This window comes from Carassius carassius, chromosome 36, assembly GCF_963082965.1.
Source record: "Carassius carassius chromosome 36, fCarCar2.1, whole genome shotgun sequence".
Classification (NCBI taxonomy): domain Eukaryota; kingdom Metazoa; phylum Chordata; class Actinopteri; order Cypriniformes; family Cyprinidae; genus Carassius; species Carassius carassius.
The window spans coordinates 16809999-16823725 of record NC_081790.1 but is presented as its reverse complement, the minus strand read 5'-3'; the positions used below and the strand labels follow the sequence as shown (position 1 = coordinate 16823725).

Here is a 13727-nt window from a genome sequence, read left to right as displayed (position 1 = left end):
ACAGAGCATTGAACACACACACACACACACACACTGTGAGCACACACCCAGAGCAGTGGGCAGCCATTTATGCTGCGGCGCCCGGGGAGCAGTTGGGGGTTCGATGCCTTGCTCAAGGGCACCTAAGTCGTGGTATTGAAGGTGGAGAGAGAACTGTACATGCACTCCCCACACCCACAATTCCTGCCGGCCCGGGACTCAAACTCACAACCTTTCGATTGGGAGTCCAACTCTCTAACCATTAGGCCACGACTTCCCCAGTTACATCTAAAAAAAGTTAAACATTAAAAAGTTACATCTTTGTATTTGTTCATAACTACTACAATAATATAACATTTTCATTTTTTTTTAATAAGGAGCTTTTTTTGTTTTATACAGTATGCTGCTAAGAAAACACCATAGAAGATGGGTAAAGAATAGCTCCATCATTGTTCAATGTAAAAAACACTTTGTTAGTTTTAATTTAAAAAAAATTTTAAATCAAGGAAATTTATCTGCCAATTTTTTCTTTTTGCTGTATCTAAAACATACCGAACCGTACCGAACCGTGACACCAGTGTATTGTATCGAACCGAACCGTGAATTTTGTGAACCGTTACACCCCTAGTATTTATATATACATAATAAATATACACAGTACACACGCATACAGTATATCATGTAAACTAAAACTTTTATTGTGGATGCAATTAATCACGATTAATCGTTTGACAGCATATATATATATATATTTTTAAATATATATTTATATATAAAAAAATACACAAAAAATAAAAGCATAATTTAGCTTTTAAAATACATTTAAAAATTTTTTGTATGTGTATGGGTTTTAAACACTCTCAAATAATGTGATTCAATTCAGTATATTCACATATTTGGATGTCGAATAGATTAGGGTGACCAAACCAAACCAAATGTCCTGGCCAGGATTTCTATATTGCCTAAAATATTCACGCTTTGGCTTTGTTTGCGCTGCGCAGACCAATAGTTGTATGACAAAGTACTGTACTTCTTGTGATTTTCAATTGCTCTCACGGTACTTTGATGTCATGCACCGATCGGTATGCTCAGTGCAGCTTCAAGTCGAACATTAATATGTACACGTATTTGCATCGCTTTGACCATTCTCTGTAGATCTCACCTTCTCATGCACCACTAATTATGTACAATGTCTGCATGTTACTGGTCATACAGTCATTACCTTCATTTAGTATGAAAACAGGAAACCAAAGCCAAAATCTAGATATTTTAGGCAATATAGAAATCCTGGCCAGGACGTGTCCCGGGAAAATGGCACGTTTGGTCACCCTAAAATAGATGCTATATTTAGTAAGGTAGGGTAGCACAACATGTATCCTTTGCAGAGAATGCAATCCCAAAATGCACTGCAACAAGCTAAGATGGTGGACAAAAACATACTAAATATTGAAAAGCTTTTTTTTTTGCTTACCAGAGTACTAGGTTAGCAACATCCTAACATCAAACTGTGCTGAAATCAACTGATGTTTTGCTTTAAATCAGTTATGACCTTTTATGTATGAAGTCGTCTATGCTTGTGATTTTGTAATTGAGTTTGTGCTTATGAGTTACAATAAAACTGAACGACAGATATTTTCTTCTGCACATTTGAATGAAGCATATTATCAGAAAACAAAAACAGTGCATACGAATAGGCATACTATATACTGTAGCATGTAAAAACATTTTATTGGGGCCACGGATGAGGATTTACGAATGGCAATGGAGCAACGCAACTGACACTGGTGGGACAGCAGTAACATGGCAGATGTACTGTACGTCCAATTTTCTATCATCCTACTCATATTCATACTGTATCATACATAATTTTTTATACAGCCATGAAGTAAGTACATTTTCAAACCAAATGTAGTACCTACTCAATCTCCTGGTGAACTGAGAGCTTATTCATTTTGCTCATGGCTCTGTTACAATAATTTATGTTTTCTGTTACAAGACTTTACTTAGTCAAATTATTCACTTTTCACCATTACCCATTGTCCACGTTTTGGCCTAATATAATGTGCACTACAGACTAACAATGTATCTGTCACCGGTGGACGACAAGCCGCTAACGTCGCACAGCAGATCTTTTATCAGTGTACCATTTAAGGTGTTTCAGAGGTGGTGGAAAGCTGTGGAGCTTGTTAAAAAGAACAGAGAGAAGTGGACATGTTGACAGGACATTATTAATAACTGAAGAAACTGGATTACATAACAGCCTCCACAGTGTCTACCACATTAACTCTAGCGGGATCAACCACACAGCGTGAACTAGCGCAGCTAGGAATCACTTGGACTAGCGATTCAGACTATCGCCCTCCAGTCCAGGCGCCGTTGTGTCCGACTTCTGTTGTTTACAAAAAATAATACTTAAATAGACCTGGCAACCAGAATTGGGAGCACTTCTTTTATGAGACTCGACTCGAAACATTTGCACCGCTTGTGTCGAAATGTGTCAGTGGTTCCCGCAACATGCACAAACCCGGACTGTGCCGAGCCCTTACATGTTTATGGGCTTTGGCTGTGTGGCAGCTTGCAGGCCTGAGCACAACCCATGCATGAAAAGCCAATATGCTGGAGAAGGGAGAGATGAAAGAGATGGAGTTAGTGTGGCTGCCCGGCCCTGCTGACTGGTATTAGAATGGGGGGCAGGGGAATACAGTATATATCGAAATAAAATCAACACAGTGCTACCCTTCACTCTGAAACATGCAGCGCATATACTTATTTGTTGGCAAACCATCAAAATAAAAGCTCTGTGGTTTAACATTTGAAAATGAACACATAAATATTAGTATTGTAATTTTACAGTGTAATCTAAAATAAAATAAATTTGTCTCTATTACAGTAATAATAATAAAAAAAACTGTTTTCCGCAACACATCACTTTTTTTAATAAACTGAAACACGCTGCGACTTAAATTCCAAAGCAACTTAAATAATTCAATTAATGCCAAGCACGCACATATTTGGATTTGTGTCGAATTAAACTTTAATTCAATCCAAGTTTTTTTGTCTTAATAATGTTAATTTGAACAGGTGTGACAATTGTGACTTATTTTCTCGAAAATGTGAATGCTTGTCTGTTTATTTTAATAAAGCATTTTTGCAATATATTTCCTAATTTGTTTATTTTTTATTTAATAATAATTACAATAAAAATCATTGATTTTGAAATAACAATTATTTTCCTTTTCTATACATGCACTATACTGTACATTTCTATACATTCCGTACAAAATCATTCTGGAAAAATCTATTCTTTCCTAAAGCTTTTATATGGAAGCCCATTTCAGCCACTGGATAAAAAATCTAAAAGTTAATTGCGACTCACAATTTAGATTTTTTTTCTTGCAACTGTGAGCTTACATCTCGCAATTCTGACTTTTTTTTTGCAATTGCGAGTTTATATTCCGCTATTCTGACTTTATAACAATTACGAGTTAATGCAATTCTCCTAAAATAAAGTCAGAATTGCAAGTTTACATCAGGCAATTCTGAGAAATGTAAACTCGCAATTGTGGGAAAAGAAGTCTAAACTGAGAGAGAAAAAAACTCGCAATTACCTTTTGTATTTCTTATTCAGTGGCAGAAACAGGCTTCCATACTTTTATATATTTATATATAAAACTTCATAATTTTATACAAATTTCATATTCCAGACACATTTTAATATCATCCAATGTCATATATATATATATATATATATGACATTGGATGATATTCCAATGCAAGCCAGGTTCAAACATTGCGACATGATATGACTGCCACAACTTAATAGAGCGGACCAGGGCTTTTGAAATTAACTGTCAAAGGTGAACCAATATACTCTAAGAAATATTCACTGAAAGCAAGCAGTGTGACAACTAGCCCCGGTCTCCCCTATGTTGAAGCATGCATGCTAATTGCTAGGCTACAGCCCTGACTAAAACATTAAGAGATTGATTCAACAACTTAAAGAGATATAGTTTACCCCAAAATGAAAATACTGTAATAATTTACTCATGTTCAAGTTGTTTAAAATCTGTTTGAAGTTTGAGTTTTTGAGCATAAAAGAAGATATGTTGAAGAATGTTGGTAACCAAACAGTTGACGGTAGGTGTTGACTTACATAGTATGGGTAAAAAATTACAGTGGAAGTCATTGGCTACCATCAACTGCTTTGGTTACCAACATTCAAATTATCTTCTTTTTTTGCTCATCAGAACTAAGAAACTTATTCAGACATAACTTTTGGATGAGTAAATGATGACCGAATTTCCATTTTTGGGTGAATTATCCCTTTTGATGAAAGAGTGACAGCATTAGTGATGTTTAATGTGTGTGAAGGTTTGTGTTTGTTGAAGCAGGACTACTATAATAAGCAGGCACTTCATCCACAGACCTGTCATGTATTTGTGCAATTTACAAGCATTCTCATGCGTGGCTCTCCTTCTGTCTCTACTTTTTCCTATCATCTTATTTCCCTCCCCCTCTCTATCATGTCCTGCCTGTCTACTTCAGCCTTCATCTGTCACTTTCTCCTCACATTCACCATATTCCCTTTAGATGCCCTCGAGATCCTTTGTCCACCATTCTCCATGGAAACGTCTTTATGTCTTACACCTCTCCAGCCTTCTCACTCAAACACATCCCCCGTTCCCTTTTTCTGTTTCCCCAAGCTAAATACCTATTCACACCCAGCACAAAAACAAAAATGCAAAATGTCAAAGTCAAAACGTATATACAAATTTTATAACAAATGTAAACAATGTTTTGTTCGAATTAAGTTTCAAGCAAATACTTTCTGATGGAATAGGTGATGCTGAACAGTACAAAAGATGACGGACATATCTGCCAGCATAAGGATTTCAATACAGAGTTTAATTAAATTATTAATTTTACCTAACTAGATAAGTCTAATGCATTTGCTTAATTTTTATAAATTATTTCAATGTATTATGTATTAAATGTGTAATATATATATATATATTGTGTGTGTGTGTGTGTGTGTGTGTGTGTGTGTGTGTGTGTGTGTGTGTGTATATATATATATATATATATATATAAGTATTTTCTATTATTTATAAAAAAATATATATTTTTACATGATTTATTTTCAATGTCTGTATTAAAAATTTAATTATGTTAGCAAAAGTAATAAAAAAATACATATATAAGTACTTTTTATTATTATTTATTAATTACTTTTGCTTCTATTTATATTTTATCTTTATAAGACTTACTTTCAAACTCTGTGTTTAAAAGAAAATGTTTCAAATGTGTATTCTTTTTCTGGTTGAGTACAAAGACAACATCATAACCATATGTAACAGACTGTGCCGCAGCGACTTGGCAAACATGATCAAAAGCTAATATCTTATTGGTCAATCAAAAAAATAAAAACATTTCATTAGATTTGCCGGCAGATGAATATTCACACATATTCACAGGCCCATAGAAACCCGGTGTTTTTTCCCAACATTTGTCCTCTGACTGAATATTTGAAGGGAATATTCACACTGGTGTGAATAGGCCTTAAGATTGTTCATCCTCTCTTTCATCCTTTCTTCTTCATTCCCTCATCTCCCTCGTCTTCTCCATCTCATCAGTAGACCTCGGGGAAGTGCTGTTATGTAAGAGAGCCATGTGAACTGAAACAGTGCTGCAAACCAATGTTTAAATAATTCACTCACACTACTATATAAAGCTTGCATGTACATATCAGGCAAGCGGATCCCCAGCATCCATCTCGCTCCATCCCAATCCTGTCAGTAATTACTCCACCTTACCTTCTACCCTCACACACTCTGAATGGACTCTACCTAACGGATTATGCTCATATTTTGCTTTGAGCTTATTGCTCAAACAACAATTCTGGACAATCACTCAATGAATAGCCCATGGAATCACACTAATTAAAGGGAAAACACAGGCTTAATAACTCATTAAAAAATATAGGTGATGAATATGGGAAACTGTAACAGCTTGACCAGAGAAGGCTCATGCTGAGCTATTTGTAAGAACCGATAAAGAAAGCAATGCTTAAATAACAGAGCATGTGTTTGAAACCATTTACCATTTATTTGGGTGGATTTAATAAACACAACAAGCTTTTGTTTTACTGAAAACGTAAAAAGATTCAATTACTATTGAAGATTAGGGGACACTGACACTAAATTTTGACAATTTGAAATATAGAGAGGAGTGGTAACTCAAATCATATGGTTTATTGATGAGAGAAGTGACTTTTCTAAGTAACAAGATTTATGATTTTCATTAACATAGCCACTCTGTTGGAACTGTGATTTAAGAACTAGCCTAACCAACCAGTGGTTAGCCAAGGGGTAATCAGTTTTACTTTTCAAATTCAAGTTGACTATGTTTTCATGTAACTGTCTAATAAATAAGACCAGTATTAAAGAAAAATCTGATCAGCTGGAAAGACGAGTATAAGCAGTTTATGCAACCGACCAGAAAACACCATAGCAACTGCATAGCAAATACTCTAAAAACCAATATAAGAACATCTTAGCAACTGCAATGCCACTGCAACCACCCACAACACCTGGGCATGATAGCAATGAATATAAAATTCTGGCCAATACATTATAAGATGCTAAATATTTGCATGTTATGACCGATAACCGATAAAAGAGCGATAAAAGAGATATTAAAAAAACATTACCAGTTGTCAAAATAAATGAATAACAAAACCCTAAAAACTAAAACCAATCATTTTAAATGCTACAAATTAAAGCATCACCTTTTTAGATAACACTTTACAAAACCTTCCTTACATGAACTATGATTAATTAATGCTTCAGAAAACTTTTGGTTACACTTTTTTTTAGGTGTCCTTCTTACAGTGTAATTATATATTAAAGTACTGAGTAATAGTAAATAAATACATAGACTTACCGTATGGTTAGGGCTAGGATTAGGGTTTGGTTTATTATTATTATAGTATTTATTATAATAATTTATTGCTATTATAAAAATAAATGCAAGGAACGTGTAACAAAGACCTTTAAATAAAGTGTTAGCAATTTTTTCATTGATAGTTCGTGTTAAATAATGTAATTAACTAAGGTTAACCACGGAAGTTTGTTGTGAAGTGTTACCCATTTTATTATACGACAATCAAATCTATTTATTACGAGATTTGGTACATTTAGTAAATTATTAGTGTATCAAAGATTAGCTTTAAGGTGGTCTAAATTTAAAAGTAGGGCAAATGTATGCACAATGAAATATCCAATATTGGTAAATAACAATCAATTAAAATAACGACCAATAACTGATATGGTACTGATTTAAAGCGTATCTTCAGTGAGTTTCTTTCAAGCACCACCAACTTTTCTTTCCCAGAAAATGCATTAAACCAATCTGTTATTTTAGTTTGCCATACAATAACAAGCAAACAACAGCACACCTTACTTGGCAACATTCCTTATTCGTTTGTAAGTATAACAATGTCAGGTCAGCAGCATTGCAATAACACTAATAGTAATCTTCATGTGTCCTAATCAGCAAATGACCCAGAGAAGCATCACCGCTAGGTGACTCACCTTTCCAAGTGTCCTGTTTATATCCAGACAATACCTCTTGAGCCCCTTGTGGCTCGCCAAGCCCCATCAGAACTAACACAGTTAATGCCCTAGAATTGGACTTAGTAAAGTAGGCCGTTCTAAGCCTGTCATGAAGGCATCCCAGAGCAGTGAGTGGGCTATTGGCATCTACACACTAGAATTTAGAGGCTGAAGCAAAACTTGACCTTCCTCCTCTGGGCTTTAAAACCAGGCGCTGATTGACAAATTGTATTTTTAAAGAGCCTTAAACTATCACTTTACCTATCATATCCTCCCCAGAAACACCTATGTAAACATCTATGTCAACGTTTAGTATAAAAGCAAACTACTGTGCCAGATTATATTTATTAATTTGTTCAAAATGCGCTCAATTGACTCACTCATTCTCAGTAGCCATTCATATAGAGACCTGCTGTGTAGTTAGTTGTTAAGCTGTGTAATGATAGTATCACTGTAACACTATTCTGAAACACAAGTAAATACAGTAATATCGCAACTACAGCTGTGTGCAATTTTGACACATTTGTATATAAACAATAACAAAATGCAGAAAAATGCTTTGTGTGATCAATATACAGTAAAAGTCTGGGGGGTTTTTTTGGAGTTTTTTCCCCTAAAGTGGCCAATTTCTTGACATGTCACAGATTTTTGCATGAAACATAAACACATCAACATGCTGGATGGCAGGTTCACACATGTAAAAGATATACTCCTCATACTGTTCTTGGTTTTATATATTATTAATTAATTGTTTTTGTAGATACCATTTAATATTATTCATCAAATATATTTATTATATGTGACCATAGTCATAAGTGTCAATTTTATTAAACTTAGATTTATACAACATTTGAAAGTTGAATAAAAAAAAATTCCATTGATGTAAGGTTTGTTAAGACTGGACAATATTTGGCAGAAACACAACTATTTGAAAATCGGGAATCTGAGGGTGCAAAAAAAAAAAAAAATTAGAAAATAACCTTTAAGGTTGTCCAAATGAGGTTTCTTAGCAATGCATATTACTAATAAAAAAATTATGTTTTGCTATATTTACGCTAGTATATTTACAAAATATCTTCATGGAACATGATCTTTACTTAATATCCTAATGATTTTTGGCATAAAAGAAAAATCGATAATTTTGACCAATACAATGTATTGTTGGATATTGTTACAAATTTACACCAGCGACTTAAGACTGGTTTTGGTTTTGTGGTCCAGGGTCACATATTATATTAATATATAAATATGATTATAATATTTTTATTTTTGTAAAAGATGCAGTCCTTATAAATAGTTTTATTATACATAAAAAACTATAATTTATTATATTAACAACATATATTATATTTGTTGTAAAATTTAATTTTGTTTTATATTTTAATATTATTTGTTTGTGTTTTGTTTCAGTTTGATCTGTTAATTATGAAAGAAGTGTGTGTATTTTTGTAATTATCATAAAGGGCATGGTAATTAACTGAACGGCAATACGCCAGAAGAAATGGAGTGGGTCAGACACAGTTTTTGACCACTTCATACTTTTTTGTATGTGGAAAATCCCTTTTTTGAATTTTGTTTTGTCGTATTGCGGAATGAAATGCATATCAAGATGCAAACCCACTCCCATGCTTCCGTAGCCTGAAGAAAAGGCCAAAACAATATTAATATATAAGCATTATACCAAATAAATTAATATATGTTATTAAATATACAAAGATAATAATAATAATAATAATAATAATAATAGTGTTAATTGTAAAGAGTTAATACAATCACAGAATTGCCACAACATTGAGCTATAAGAAAGACACGAATGAAGCATCACAACATCCCTAGTCTGTTCATTTCACCTTTGCAACCCTGTGAATGGTTTTCTGCCTTCATACCAGGATCATTAAGACAGATTTATGTGCAAGCTGGAAACGAGTATGAGAATGCTAAAAGTGTGGCTACAATATAATGATTTCGCATACAAAGAGTGATGCTCAGTACAGCTCCCATGAGACGAGGCGATAAACCAGCATATCAAAACACTAAATGGAAAGCGGCCTAAAATCCATTATGCCAGTGCAGGAATGAAAGGCCTAACTCTAGTTGCACTTAGTAAATGAGACTCTGCAAATCATACACCATGCAGTGTTTTATGAAATCCTGCTTTGCTGCTGTGAGGATTCTACACAGAGACAAATTATTTGTTTGTCTCCTGCATTTGGCGCTGCACAATGCTAAATATGAATGCTTAGCTAACCTCATCACTGGGATTTTACATGTGATTATTTATTGATGCATTTTTGTTGATGATAAAAGCCCTCAATTATACATAAGGGGGGAGAGGAGACAGAGGTAGCTCAGAGAATGGCATTACGGCTTAAACTGCTAGATCTAAAGTACTTCTATGAGGTAGTCGGTGCGTTGGAGGGGGGTCACTACTGTGACTCATTACATGTAGCAGTGACTAATGCAAACTTAACTTTAAGAGAGGTCAGATGACTTATAACAAAAAAAAAACAGTTATAATGGGCCTTATCATAAGATTCAGCATTAAAAGGCAGATAGAAATAAAAAATTCTGCCAAAAAATGTGCATATCAACAAATCAGGAATCTCAGGTGCAATTATGCACAACATTCATGCCGTAAATCAGCCTAACATCTGCTTTTTGTGATAATCATATGGGATTTAAACAGTAAATGATGACAGAGTTTTCATTTTTGGGTGAACTACGTCTTTGACACAAAGCGTGTTTTAAATGCTAATACTATTTATCGAATCAACACAGTGGAAAACACATTGCAGCCGCATTAGCATGCAGATTGAGTTATCCTGGAAATTGTTTCAAAAGTCCACAGATATTTGCAATTCAAATCAATCAGCTAGGTTGAAGTGTTAATTTGTGTAAAAAAAAAAGAAAAAAAGAAAAGAAAAAGATTAACATTGGGGGTTTACTGTTTTTTAAGGAGGCTGAATACCTACAGAGTCTGCATTTCACTCAAAACACATATTTACAAGAATGTACTGTATCTGTTATTAATATCACAAATTTTACTTCGCTGGACCGAAAAGACAAAAGTTGCAACCCTGAGAGGAGAAAGGAGAATCTATGAAAGTGTAAATGTGTAAACTTGCCCCATTAACTGCCATCAAAGAGTCAGAATGCATCAATGAAAGCCAACACCACAAAAATGTAACTAATTTAAAAGAAATTATGTTTCTATTAAAATGATGAAGTTGTTTTCTGTTTGTCACCATCAAGGACAGAAAGGTAGCCTATGGTAAGTTAATTGTTGTTTACATTTATATGCTCCAGTTCATCCATATAATACAAGTGGTTTTGGACTGTATATACTGACACCTATTGGCCTGGATGCATTAAATTTGCTCACTCACTGCTGACACCACTGAATCTGTTTGTGCATGTTCTGTTTTGTTCAGTTTCCCATGTTTCTCTATATTTCCCCTTTTGTGGGTTAGGTTGCCATTTTGTTTTTATTTTTTCATTCATCTGGTGGGTCACACACCTGTTGATCCACACCATGGCATTGTTTTTATGTTGTGTCGGATGCTATTAGAATGTACGTTTATATGTATGCTTTGTAAAGCATCCTGGCAAAATCATTTTTTTATCAGTAACACGATTAATTGTATCAAACGGCTGGTCACGTGATCCAAACATAGCAGCGCCCAAGAACGCGCGACCCGCTCTATTTAAAACAAAAACAGCTTTTTGTTATAATAATACTGATATGACTATTGACACCTCATGAGTGTGTATGTATTATTTCAATATAATTTAACTATGAAAGTGCCTTTAATGTTGAACTGTTTTTAAAAGCAAAAAATGACCTTCAATTAAGTCTAGTTTCTATATAAGACCGAGACGCTTACATTCAGTCTCAGTGATCTATGCTTTTATGTTCCTACATGTGAAGATTAATGTGCGCTACGTGACCAGCAAATGTGCGAAAATCAATCAGACGCAACGGGGGCGTGACAGTTTCCATCTCGAATGATTTACCTTCATGCCGGAGGCTTTCCTTAGAGAAAGCAAACAGCTAAACATGAACTGAAAACCTTATTGCATGATCGTCTCAGAAGAATACAGGAAGGACTGCGTGATGCCACCTAAATCCTGCTGCATCACCGCCTCCACTGGATCTGCCTTATTTAACACATCTCCCTCTGCCTCCGTGACTCAGTTACCATCCATCCATAGCAGAGAAAATCATCGCTAACTCAAAAACGTTCACTCCTAAAGATGAACTGACCACATTAATAAACGCAATCTATACGTCTTAATTAGCTGTAATAATATTTGAACAATTAGTGCGTAAATAATGGCACAAAATATAGATGCAGGTAGAAGAGAGGGAGGAAATGTAGACTTACATTTCACTACCCGATCGGTGGAGTTCAAGACCATGTCAGCGTTAGACATCTTCATGGGCAGTGGATCTCTCCAGGCGAATGTGTTTCTCCCTGCTCGCAGAAGAAGCGCTTTATTCTCGGCGTGTTTTCGCGGTGGCGAGATGCGGTTGGTGCAGTGGCATCACTCGGATGCGTCTCCTTCCGTGTTTCACCGCCGGATGATGCTGCTGCCTAGAGAGGGTGGAGGAGGACGATGCTGCTGATGATACTGCTGCTGAGACTGAGACTGTCGTGAGGGGGAGGATGGAGCTGATGGGGTGGGGGCGGTGGAGAAAAGGGAGAGAGAGCGCGCGCGCTCGGGAGATCCTTTCAGCGCGTTGCACCACCCCGACATGGCGAAGCGGGGAACTCCCACGCACCCGCGTGAAGGGCCTGCTGATGCTGCCATCAGGTGGAGGTGAAGGGCTTTCCCGAAAACGCGCCGCTCGCTCATCGCCGTGACTGATAATCAAGTTGAAATGCCACTCAGGTCTGTAAAAACGCATCACGCTTGTGGCATCTTCGCTCTGCCAGATTATTAAACGGGAGTTAAGAATATTTATGATCTCAATAATGACACTTCAATAAAAACGGAGAATTTGGAATTAGCCAAAACCGTCATCAAAAAGTCATTAAACAAATGTGCAGAATATTTTACAGTAGGCTAGTTATTTGGCTGTAGTAAATATGGTCTCTTTAAATAAGTTTTTAAACATAAGTTTAAACAAATTTTTATTGAATGTCATTGGTAAAACTATTTATTTAGTGTAAACCTATTGTCTGTATGCACAGATTAATTAACATTTCCTTTGAATTAGGCTACTCTTAATTATCTGTAATTGAATTAGCTACTTCTGATGCAATTGCATGAAATACTGTATTGAACTTAGAACAATTATAAAACAATACTTGACTTTACAGGAAAATGTAATGTCTAATTGTTAAAATGTAGCTTATGTTTTTAATCGAACCTTCTGTCTTGAAATACTTTGGTAAATTCAAAAATAGTTTTATATACTGTTCATTTTTTATTTATATTATACATTTTTACATTATTTATTTAAAAGAAAAGTTGAATTAATTTGAAAATTAATTCATATTAATTAAAAGCAGTTTCATGTCTATACTTGTGTAAATGGTCGAGGTTGATATGGGATTTGGCAAGTAATTAGTAATAAGTAATGCAGTACTTTTAATATAATTTTAAGTAAAACTGTCCAACAGACCAGTTAAGACCAGCTTGATTTGATAAATAATAGCATTTATTACAGTTAGTGGTACTTCACGCCGTAAAACTGTGATAACTGGGTATTAGACAAAATCGGCATGAAAGTCAACAATTGAACAGATGGTAATGTGAGAATGTTATCATCAGTTTAGTTCTAAATATTCTGTTATGTTGAATAATATTAATGTTTTATCATCTCCCAGTTGATTTGAGGAAACCCATATTCTCAAATGGACAACTCTTGAGTGCATCTAATGTAACAGTCAGACACCAGTAGCTTTATTTTATGTTGCAGTGTTAAAAGATATATTACCTTATATTACTTTTTTCAGTCTACATGTCCCAGGGCATCACTGACCGAAGGCTGAAACAAGGAAGTGCAACAGGCAGTCAGCTTTGAATTGACACTGCGGAAAGACATTAATGAAGCTTTTTCTTGCTGGTGAAAAACAGCTGCAGGGAACTCCCATTGGTTCAGGAGGCTGAACTGCTTTTGCATTTATA

General features: G+C 35.0%; 1 protein-coding gene across 2 annotated transcripts in view; it reads right to left on the bottom strand.

The window, feature by feature from the left end:
• Nucleotides 1-12319, bottom strand: part of LOC132117324 (protein phosphatase 3 catalytic subunit alpha-like) — a 71881-nt gene extending 59562 nt beyond the window's left edge. Inside the window, exon 1 of one of the 2 annotated variants that reach the window (XM_059526554.1) lies at nt 11978-12319. In XM_059526554.1, coding sequence (XP_059382537.1) covers nt 11978-12032 — 55 coding nt within the window. In that variant the 5' untranslated portion in view covers nt 12033-12319. The remainder of the gene's footprint in view (nt 1-11977) is intronic. The other variant, XM_059526553.1, reaches the window with a different exon arrangement.
• Nucleotides 12320-13727: the final 1408 nt, after the last annotated feature.